A 12,140-nucleotide genomic window follows, 5' to 3' on the forward strand; every position below is an offset into this window, starting at 1 on the left:
ATATATTCTAATAATGGTTTCTTCTTCCCTGACCCTTCCAAGTTCCTCTCTACTCCCTTCTCGTCCAGATCCACCCCTCTTTATGTCTCTTCTGATAAAACAAATAGAACTAAGGGATCATAATAACATTAAACATAATATAATAAGATAAAACAAAAACAAACTAACCAGAAAAGGAAGAAAACACAAACAAACAGAAGAGAAAGGACCAAAGAAAAAGCACAAGAAACACATATAGACACAGATACACATATGTCCAAGCCCATAAGAACACAAAACCAGAACCCACAATATATACACAATGGTAAAAGAAAACATCATTATGAGGCACACATAATGAAGCAAGAAATTGCACTTTCCTCCACTTTACACATTGTAATCACTGAGTATCTACTGTATACTAAATTCTTTAGTGGTGTTGCATGACTTAATTCTTTTAAATAAATATAGAAGAGGCTACTCTTGTGATTTTTTCCTTATTATGCATAAGCAATATTGTCTAGAGAAAGTTATTTGTTTTGGAAAGTCAATAAAGATATAGAGTTTAAATATAAGCAATTTTGCTTCAGAGCCTTTTCACATACCACAGAACTGGGGCTGTATGTTACCTTGGTCCTCAAGGTCTGCATGATTCAGTGATGCCACGATGGCACCGTAGGAAAGATGATGGTGGCAGTGCAGTCAACCATTAGTGCATTGACTTTGGCCCAACTTATAGTTTAAACTCTTGTTACAGAAGTTGTGCTACATTGAAAGAGTAAAACTAACCACATGATGACAGGTAGAAGGATTAGATAGTTTATGAGGAATAGTGCATCCAAACACCAAACTCCGAAAAGCAGAGAGGAGGATTCAAGAGGCTACAAATTGTTTTATTTTTGAAAGCCAAGACACAGATTACTGAGATGAAAATTAACAGGTAAATAAGCCTGGGAAAGATATTAAAGACATCTGTCTCTTCCCAGGGGGGTGGAACCCCTGGCACAGGAGCATATCATCTCCATATGGTAAAATGCCCTGGGGCGGTCAGGGATTTTACCATTCCCAGAACACTGTTTCCTAAGTCAAGGTGTGTCCTTATGAGCTAAAATATTGTTAAACAGAAATTTTCATGGAACTGTATTTTTTGAAAGGATAAAAATCTTCCCTGAAAGGTTGTCATAACTTTGAAAATGATTTTGTGATAGTACATGCTATAGAAGATGTTTTTTGTTGTTTATCTGAATAAATCCCTTTAGTAAACTCTCCGCAAAATTGTCATGATATTATGTTTATTAGAAAATGAAGAGTGAAGGCTTAAGTTGATCACAGGATGTGTATGAGTCATTCACATAAAAGGAGTGATATCAAATCTCAAACTTAAAGTAAATGAATATAAAACTATGCATTATGTGACTTTTCCTGACAATTTGTGGACAAGATGTTTATGCACTCCAGATAAAGAACTAGTATCGGCCCACAGAAACTATCCCACCTACTATGAGACAAAAAGTATCACTTTGATATCTGACTTTACACATTGTATTCACTGAGTACCTATCCTATACTACATTCTTGGTGGCATTACATGACCTAATTCTTTTATCTAAATATAGGAAATGGTACTTTCATGATTTTTCTTGGTGAACTGGTAAGTCCAGTTGGAGTTAAGTACAGGAGTATAGGTGAGCAGGGACATGAGCTACAAGCAACTTCCCTATCGCACCAACCTTAGGCAACTTTTGTTAATTTTGTGCATTTGCTTTAAGAAAGGCTCTAAGAAGATGATGCAGCCAGCCATGATGAGACCGGACAGGCTAGGGTCAGATAGAAGGGGAGGAGGTTTTCCTCTATCAGTGGACTAGAGGAGGGGCATGGGAGAAGAGGGAGAGTGGGACTGGGAGGAGAATGAGAGGGGATATATCTGGGATACAAAGTGAATAAATTGTAATAAATAATAATAAATTTTAAACATTTTTTTAATAAAAGAAACTACCCCCTCCCAAAAAAAAGACAGCCTCTAGTTTTCATGCTGGCCTTGAACTCACTATGTAGTCAGTGATGATCATTTACACCTCATCCTAATGCCTCCAGCTCCTCAGGGGGAATACACGTGCCTCCTACTATGCCCATTTCCTTGAATGGTCCTGGAACTGGAACTGGAACCTGGAGATTTGCTAGGCAGACACTCTACCAGCTTCTGAAATTGCTTTAAACACCTGTCCTGTCTTCAATAAGGTGATGTTATTAGGACCAATTTTGGATAAATAGGTAAATAGGTCACTCTGATTTCAAGATAGCAGGAATGTACTGTCCAAATGACAGAGTTCCTCGCTTCAAACAACTCTGTCATATATCTTTATTTTAGTACTTTACTTTAAAACATTTTTTTTAATTTTTTAGTTTTTCTCCTTATTTGTTAAAAGTATTTGTTTGTCTGTTTTAATTTCATGTGAATGAATGTTTTGCCTGCATATATACCAGTACAGCATGCGCACTCAGGATATGTGGAGCCCAAGATACCTTGGAACTGGAGTTACAGACAGTTGTTAGCCTTCGTGTGGGTGCTTGGAAACAAACCCTGATCTTCTACAAGAGGAGCAAGTGCTCATAAGGGCTCTCTCCAGTCCCTCTTAGATTTTTTTTTTCATTTTGTTTGTTTAATTTTTAATGTAAGTCATCCAAGGCAGGAAATCTAACTTTTGAAAATAGATTTCTAGGCTGACACTCTTCATAATTTTAACCTGTGTGGAAGAGGTTAGGGTGATCAAATAATGTGTCAGTTAATAAGTTGGTAAATCTACCTTCCTATCACTAAAAGAATCAAGATCGTCATGAATTGCTTATATACTGTTCACTGGATATTGCTAAAGAGAAAATAATTATGTGAAATAGGTCTTCTAGCAGGCTATGCCTTTCTGACATCCATCTGATATATGGGCTTCTTACTGCTGAACTGTGTGTATATCACCAGTTATTGAATCCAGACCTTTAATTGCACACTCTACTTATTTATATCCCTACCTCTCCGTCTAATTACTTTTTTTTTATTATTTGAAACATTTTAGTAGAGTCCTCTGACCTTTTGATCTGCATTTTCCTCACATGCAAAATATACACAATAGTCAGTAATAAACACACTTTAAATATCATTGTTCTCCTTTAATCTGAGTTGAATAACAAATAAAATTGACCCCTTATATATTTTATAACAATTTTAACAAATGAAGAGGTCAGAGGGCTGGGTTTGTGATCCATCAGGTTGGATCCATGATGTACACTGATCTGTCTGTCTTGATTGTTGAGATTCCCTACTTTAATTTTTCATACTTCCCTCTTTGTTAGGAGAAGCTGTATTTTTTATTCATTTATTTATTTGATTGTTACAATTTATTCACTTTGTATCCCAGCTGTAGCCCTCTTCCTTGACCCCTCCCAATCCCACCTCCCCCTTTCTTGTCCCATGTCCCTTCCCCAGTCCACTGATAGGGGAGGTCCTCCTCTCCTTCCATCTGACCCTAGCCTATCAGATCTCATCAGGACTGGCTGCACTGTCTTCCTCTGTGGCCTGGTAAGGCTGCCCTCTTCCCAAGAGGTTGATGATCAAACAGCCAGCCACTGAGTTCATGGCAGAGACAGCCCCTGTTCCCCTTACTAGGGTACCCACTAGGAGACTGAGCTGCCATGGGCTACATCTGTGCAGGTGTTCTAGGTTATCTCCATGCATAGCCCTTGGTGGAGTATCAGTCTCAGAAAAGACCCCTGGGTCCAGATTTTTCATTCTCTTGTTCTCCCTGTGGAGCTCCTGTCCCCACCCGGGGGTTTCTATCTCCACCTTCTTTCATAAGATTCCCTGCATTCTGCTCTAAGTTTGGCTATGAGTGTCAGTATCCGCTTTAATACCCTGCTGGGTAGAGTCTTTCAAAGGCCCTCTGTGGTAGGCTCCTGTCCTGTTCCCTGTTTTCTTCCGCTTCTAATGTCCATCTCATCCACTTTCTGAGTGAGGATTGAGCAACTTCCTTAGGGTCTTCCTTGTTGCTTAGCTTCTTTAGGAGTATTGATTTTAGTATGTTTATCCTATATTATATGCCTAATAACCATGTATAAGTGAGTATATACCATGTGTGTCTTTCTGCTTCTGGGATACCTCACCCAGGATGATCTTTTCTAGTTTGCACCATTTACCTGTTAATTTCATGATTTCCTTGTTTTTAATTGATGAGTAGTATTCTATTGTATAAACATACCATAATTTCTGTATCCATTCCTCTGTTGAGGGACATCTGGATTATTTCTAGATTCTGGATATTATGAATAAAACTGCTACATACATGGTTGAGCAAATGTCCTTGTTGCATACTTGCACATATTTTGGATATATGCCTAGAAGCAAGCCTATAGCCAACATCAAACTAAATGGAGAGAAACTTAAATCAATCCCACTGAAATCAGGGACAACACAAGGCCTGCCAGTCTCTCTGTATCTCTAACATAGTACAAGTCCTAACTAGAGTAATAACACAACTAACGGAGATCAAGGTGATACAAATCAGAAAGGAAGAAGTCAAAACACCATTATTCACAGATGATAAGATAGTATAAATGAGCAACCCAAAAAATTCTACCAGAGAATTCCTTCAGCTGATAAACACCTTCAGGAAAGTGGCAGGACACAGAATTAACTCAAAAAATAAATAAATAAATACATAAATAAATAAACAAAAAATAAAAAAAAAAACACTAGCCCTCCTGTATACAAAAGACAAAAGGGCTGAAAAAGAAATTAGGGAAACAACACTCTTCACAATAGCCACTGATAACATTAAGTACCTTGGTGTGACTCTAACCAAACAAGTGAAAGACCTATTTTAAAAAAACTTCAAGTCTCTGAAGAAAGAAATAGAAGAAGATATCAGAAGATGGAAAGATCTCCCAAGCTCATGGGTTGGTAGGATTAACATAGTGAAAATGGCCATCCTACCAAAAGCAATCTACAGATTCAATGGAATTCCCATCGAAATACCAACACAATTCTTTACAGACCTTGAAAGAACAATTCTCAGTTTCATATGGAAAAACAAAAAACCCAGAATTTCTAAAACAATCTTACACAATAAAAGAACTTCTGGAGGTATCCCTGATCCCAAGCTGTACAACACAGCAATGGTAATCAAAACCTCATAGAAACAAATTGGGTTATAAATGGAATCGAATAGAAGACCCAGAAACTTTTTTTTTCTAAATACACAAAACACTGCTTGTTGGATACTTTCTTAAGAGACTGTCAGACCTTGTGAGGCCCTAGGTATCCCTGATAAAACTAATACTGTAAGAAAGTTCTCTGTTGAGCTGAAACGCTCTTCAGGCAGCACCATACTTTACAAGTATGCATAATGCAGAACAGGTGTCTGTTAAATAAACATTAAGGAACAATACACACACTGCTAGACTGCTGCCATTTCCCAACATTCGTAGCTACTCTGTAGAAACTGTTAATGCCTTTTTATTTAAACTTTAAGTATCAAATATGACAGGTTACTCTATTAAACAGTTTACTGAGTATAAATAAGAAAGTTATTAGGAAAGGTTTAACATGAGAGATCCTTGTGTTAGAAGAGCTCAGGGGGCTTTTCTGTTCTAATTTGTGGCCTCTGAATTTTTAATTTGCAAGTATAGAAGTAATAATGACTAGAGTGGCATATATTATTTCCTTAATAGCCATGTCTAGTGAAAAGTCATAAAATTGCCTGGTCCTCTGTCTTTATGTATCCTAGCACATTATTTAGAAATAAGGCATAAACATGAACAAATAAGCATGCACCTTTGACTGCTTTAAGCTTCAATCAGGTTATTACCTGACCTATGCAGGCAATCTTCTATGATCCCTTCCATTTGTTGGAACTACACAGGGCTAATTCAAATTAGCTGCAGAGGACAAACTTTAATGGAACTAGAGAACGCATTTTGTAATTCCTTTATAAAGAGACTGAGGAGCACATGATATGGCTCAGTGGGTGAAGGTGCTTGCTGGTCAAACTTGCTGGTCAAGCTTGCTGGCTCGATATCATGTTTGGAACACATGTAATCTGGAATAGAACTCCACAAAGCTGTCTTCTGACCTGCACACCTGCACCATGACATATTTGACAACATACACATCACATGCACAAACAGACACACATGAAAAATGAAACTTTAAAAATTTTTTAAAAAGAAAACAAGTTATTTGTTGAATATTACTCTTTTCTCCAACATCTGGTGAGCTTCAGTTCAAAGTCATTTGTGCACTAAGAGTTGGACATGTCCTGCTGTGCATCATGAACCCCTCGGCATGTCCTTGGCACTATCAGTACCTGGGGAGATGGAGGAGACTGATTTTAATATCTTTGTTGTATAAACCAACTGCTTTCAAACCTGGTACTAAATATAGATAATAAGTGAATGACAGTGTTTTATCTAAATAAGATACCTTCTCCTCATTTCTCTTTCAGTCTTTGAAAAATGATGAGCAATCTTCCAAAACTGATGTTCAGAAGCTCCTGGAGTTAGGCCAGAAACAGAGGTAAGACTGAAGTTCTATATTCTTTTCCATTCTTTCTTTTTTCTTTAATTTAAAACCTCCTACCAACCTTCACCCTCACCCCCTCTATTTTTGAAATACTACTACAGGGTATGAACTTACCTCCTTGTGTACACTTGGGTGCATATGAGACTTACCCTGTGTGCGTAGTTCTCTTTTACAATAGCTCTGGGTGGGATTTCAGAGTCTGCATTTTATACATTGACTTGGTAAGGGTCATATTCTAAGCAGTTAAGTGAATTGCTGAGACCTATGCTCTTGGGATTTGAATTTTTAAAAATCGTCAGATTCAATATCCACTTCATTCCAAGCTGACTCTTTGATCAACAAGCAAAAAGCTGTTCAAAAGTATTACACATATCAAGTAACAGAACAAGGAGCTGATTTCAAGCCTTGTCATGAACCTGGGACTCCAATGCTGACGTTACATATTGACTCTGAAAAGTGTCATTGACATTGACATGCTTTCAGGTTAGGTCAATAATGTGGTTAAAATATCAGCATCATGAATTAATCTTTTTTATTTACAGTGCTGGGTTTTTGGTTTTTGTTACTAGATACTAATATTAAAGTAATTTAGTATATTTTTGTTTATTGTCATTTTCACAACTTATTTTGGCAACAGCAGTGAGCTACAGGCTTGGCAGTCTACCTTCTCAGCCACCTACCATCTGGGTGATGGTTGGACCTTTCTTTGGTCACCTCTGTGTGCTTTAAGTTTCTCATCTGCAAAACAAAGCTAATTGTCTTAATAATTATAACAAAGAAGTTTAAATGAACCAAAAACATTGAACTCCTAGAAATGGGGAGTTTAATAATCTCCCCATTCTACTGGGATGTTTGAATGGTTGGAGTTGGTAGAAATTGGCTAATAAATCAAGATTTCAGTTAAAAAGTAGAAGTTTGGGATATCTACTGAGCAACACAATAACAATTCAATGATGTATTTTGTTTTTTAGAAAAATACATAGACCAAATGTGTAATTATTAGCTAAAATAAACTAAGATCTGTAGAAATTGTAACTTTAACAAAGGGTTTCATCTCAATCAAATCAAATGAATAAAAAATAAAGAAAAAATTTAAGGGGTGGCTCTGAGTGGAGCTCAGTGTCAAGCATTCAGAGCACACAGCAGGTAGCTCTGCGGGAAGGGGGGTATTTAATTCCAGGAGAATTGTCATGCCAACTCTGTTTAGGATGAAAAAGAGATGTAGACAGTTGGGAACACATGGTTCCAAGAAGACAGGGAAGACTATGGTTTGAAGACGTTGTTGTTGGAATAGTAGTGTTTCAGAAAATTCAGCCTTTATTGTAGGAAGGTTCAGGTGAGGTGCCTGATGTTTGACAAAGATGAGGAAAAGCTTACTCCTTTGCTTTGACTATGTTTTCTTGGGTAGCTGTGTCTGTTTATAACAATATGCAAAACCCTTAGGCCACTCAGGATAATGGTATTAAGTCTGTACAATATATTGAACTAAAATTCCATTCGTGAACAAATAACACATTTATAGAGTATTTCTGTGTGTCAGGGACAAATTTTACATATATAGAGAGGATATGAGTCATCTACATACAGCTATCTGGAAAGGAAAGTGGGGAGTTTATTTCTAACAAAAGAGACCAAGACGTGTGTGTGTGTGTGTGTGTGTGTGTGTGTGTGTGTGTGTGTGGTCTTAAAGCAATGGAAAAATAATAGATTATAAATAGCTGATAAATACCTGATAATCACATTAATAGATAGACGACAGGTACACTTATATTGACTATTGAGTAGCACATGTTCAAAATATGTGAAAATATTTTCACAAGACCCTTGAATTCAGAGAGAGACATTAAACAACAGTATTTACTTATTAAGGAGATATGAGCAAAGAAATGACCCTAGGGATGTCCTGAAATGTCTTATGAGTAAACGAGAAAGCATAGTTTGTTCTCTCTGTTGGGTAGAGGGAAGGGTAACTGGAGACAACATGGACTCAGCACAATATGATTACTGACAACTGACTTGTTCTCTGGAAACCAGAAGGAGGCCTGGGCGAGTTGCAAGCTTTTTCTGTATAAGTTACCAGCTCGTTGTCATCTGAAATTCGTGTCTTGCTGAGAGAAAAATACAGATGAAAAATAGACAAAGTAGTAGCTTGATGCTTGCACAGTATGAAAACCTACACTCAGGTAGCCAAGCATGTGAGCAATGTCACCGTGTCACTGGGTCCACCTTTTCTTAGAAGTAGAGATTCAGTTCTGCACCAAAGGGGCTGTAAAGCAGCCAGGCCTAATTATGTGGTCAAATCATCCTGAAGTGGGGCATGGTGTTGAAGCAAACAAGCCTGGAATCTTCTCTCTTCGCACAGTAAGTCTGTGAGGCAGGCTCCTAAAGTTGGAGAAGAGTGGTCTGGTTAAAAAATAAATTAGAGTGAGTATACACCGTATGTGTCTTTTTGCTTCTGGGATAGCTCACTCAGGATGATCCTTTCCAGGTCCCACCGTTTACCTGTAAATTTCATGATTTCCTTATTTTTCTTTGCTGAGTAATATTCCATTGTATAGTTATACCACAATTTCTGCATCCATTCTTCAGTTGAGGGGCATCTGGGCTGTTTCCAGCTTCTGGCTATTACAAATAAGGCTGCTACAAACATGGTTGAGCAAATGTCCTTATTGTGTACTTGAGCCTCTTTTGGATATATACCTAGGAGTGGCATGGCTGGATCTTGAGGAAGCACTATTCCTAGTTGTCTGAGAAAGTGCCAGATTGCTTTTCAGAGTGGTTGTACAAGTTTACATTCCCACCAGCAGTGGAGGAGGGTTCCCCTGTCTCCACACACACACACACACACACGGTACATACTCTCTCATATAGACATGTAATATAGGATAAACCTACTAAAATCTGTACATCTAAAAAAACTAATCAAAAGAGAGGACACTGACTAAAATGCTCAATCCCCATCCTGAAAGGCAAAGAGGAAGGACATCAGAAGAAGAAGAAAACAGGAAACAAGCCAGAAACCCAAACCCGCCACGGAGGGCCTCTGAAAGGATCTGCCCTGCAGACTATCAAAGCAGATGCTGAGACTTAGGGCCAACTGTTAGGCAGTGTGCATGGAATCTTATGTAAGAAGTGGGAAATAGTAAGAGCTGGAGAAGACATGAACTCCACAAGGAGAGCAACAGAACCAGAAATTTGAACACAGGTGTCCTCCCAGAGACTCATACTCCAACCAAGTAGCATGCATGGAGATAACCTAGAACCCCTGCACAGATGTAGCCCATGGCAGTTTAGTGTCCAAGTGGGTTAGACAGTGATGGGAAGAGGGACTGCCTCTGACATAATCTGATTGGCCTGTTCTTTGATCACCTCCCCCTGAGAGGGGAGCAGGCCACAGAAGAGGACAATGCAGCCCCTCCTGATGATATCTGATAGACTAAGATCAGAAAGGAGAGGAGGACCTCACCTATCAGTGGACTTGGGGAGGGGCATGCCTGAAGCCGGGGTAGGAAGGGTGGGATCAGGAGGGGAGAAGGGAGGGGCTTATGGGGGGATACAAAGTGAATAATGTGTAATTAATAAAAAAATAGTAAAAAAATAAAAATAAAAAATAAATTAGAAAGGAAGACAGAAAAATGTGGTAATATTTGGGTAGTAGATGTTAAAGCCTAGCTGTCCATCACACTTAGTAGCTCTGCTCACATAGATGGATACATAATTCTGGGCTTCTGCCACATAAAAATGTCATCTTTATTTATATTTATATAATATATATATATTATGTGTTTTATTTTATTTATAAGTGTTTTTTAATTTTTTTATTATTACAGTTTATTCATTTTGTATCCCAGCTGTGGAGGGGACGAGGGACGCTATAGTTAGGATATTTATAAGTGTTTTGCTTGTATGTATGTGCTCCACATGTATGTGTGGTTCCCATAGAAGTCAGAAAAGGACAGCTGGTGCCCTGAAACTTGGGAGTCACCACATGGGTGCTGTGACTGAACGTTGTTCTTTCTACAAGTAGAACAAGTGCTTTTAACTATGGAGCCTTCCCTGCTGGCCTTTCCTCCAACATCAAATGACAGAGACTACTGCTTGTTTCATCATTTTTTGTCTACTGGTCTTCATAAATCAGAATACAAAATTGTTTATTCCCTCATCTTTTATACTGTCATTTTATTAAATATATGAAATACATTGTTTAAAACTTACAATAGCTACATTAACCATAAATTCTAGAATGAGAAGTGGTAAGTTACTATAAAATTACTTTAACATTTTTCATTGAATGTATAATTCATTTTTCAAGATGTCCTTGTTGAAGACTGTTTCTTTCCTTCCTCCTTACCATTGTTTCTTTCTTCTTCTCAGTAGAAGTAGTATAATACCCTCCTGCAAGACTGAATGCGTTCATACTGGGCACAATGCCTTTGTATGAGGCAGTTTTCCAGCAGATGCAGATATAATATTTTGATTAAATAGATAATATATGTGTGCCTATTGCATAAATAATATATTATAGTATATTTAGTATTTACATATTTTACTAATATTTAATTATTATATCACAAAATCTCTTTGTAAAAAAATCTGGTATTCCAAATATAAATGTTCACATATGAAATTCCCTAAAAAAGCTGCAATTTAGCTTTAGACCATAGATTATGGATTTGCACAGAACCACAATAGAAAATAGAATTTAGAATTTTATTCTATTTTCTCTCCCTCTCTCTCTCTGTCTTCCTCTCCTTCCCTCTCTCCCTCTCCCTCTCTCTCATCTTTCTGTCCCTCTTTCTCTTTCTGTATCTTTCTCTCTGTGTCTCCTTTGAAAATGTAATTTGTGCTATCACAGTACCTAGAACAGAAATCTAGGAGACAAAGACTATTCCAGCTAAAGAAAAGAGCAACATTCCATCTTGTGGGGTGTCCTGCTCAAAGAGTGTACATGAGGCCTCAGTGGGATTGGTTTTGTTTCATTTTTTAATGGATATAGAATAAGAAACTAGCATTTCTAGGCCTTCTGCTAAACATTTTGTTTATTATGTCATTTAAACTTTGCCACAAGTCTAGAAAGTGGGTATATTATTGTGCCCAGTTTTAAATTAAGAAATTTACAAGGAGGGAATTTTATTGCTTACCCAAATTACCAAAGCTAGTTTTCCAGCAATAGATTACAGAATTTAAACTAGTTTGGGTTTTCATAAAATAAAACAGTGCTCTGCTTTTGTGCTGTTGTCTTTCTCCATCACCAGTGTTAAAAGAAGGCATATTCCATGTATATTAATGTTTGGGGTACAATGTCCATGCAATTATAGTGGTATATTTTCTTTCCTGAGCCCATTTAGCCACGGATAAAACTAAATCCCTTTCCCTTATGTTTTCATGAAAAATTCTCAGGCCTTACAAAGTATAGAAGCCACAATGCTATAGAATTAATAAATTATGTGGCTCAAAAGGTTAAAATAATTTCTTTCAGAAGTCCGCAGTGACTTCCTGACCCAGCATGTTCATGCCCTACATGCTGACATTGAAATTAGCTTACTAATTCGAATTATTATATTGAGTTGATTGAACACATTTTATCGCTGCA

The 12,140-nt window shown here is 37.5% G+C and overlaps 1 protein-coding gene across 2 annotated transcripts in view; it reads left to right on the forward strand.

Annotated features, from left to right (window-relative positions):
- Luzp2 (leucine zipper protein 2) overlaps positions 1 to 12,140 on the forward strand; it is a 432,038-nt gene that overhangs the window by 196,352 nt on the left and 223,546 nt on the right. For both annotated transcript variants that reach the window (XM_060367228.1, XM_060367227.1), the window contains exon 3: positions 6,471 to 6,541. In XM_060367228.1, the coding sequence (XP_060223211.1) occupies positions 6,471 to 6,541 (71 nt within the window). The remainder of the gene's footprint in view (positions 1 to 6,470; positions 6,542 to 12,140) is intronic.

This window comes from Meriones unguiculatus, chromosome 14 (assembly GCF_030254825.1).
Source record: "Meriones unguiculatus strain TT.TT164.6M chromosome 14, Bangor_MerUng_6.1, whole genome shotgun sequence".
NCBI lineage: Eukaryota > Metazoa > Chordata > Mammalia > Rodentia > Muridae > Meriones > Meriones unguiculatus.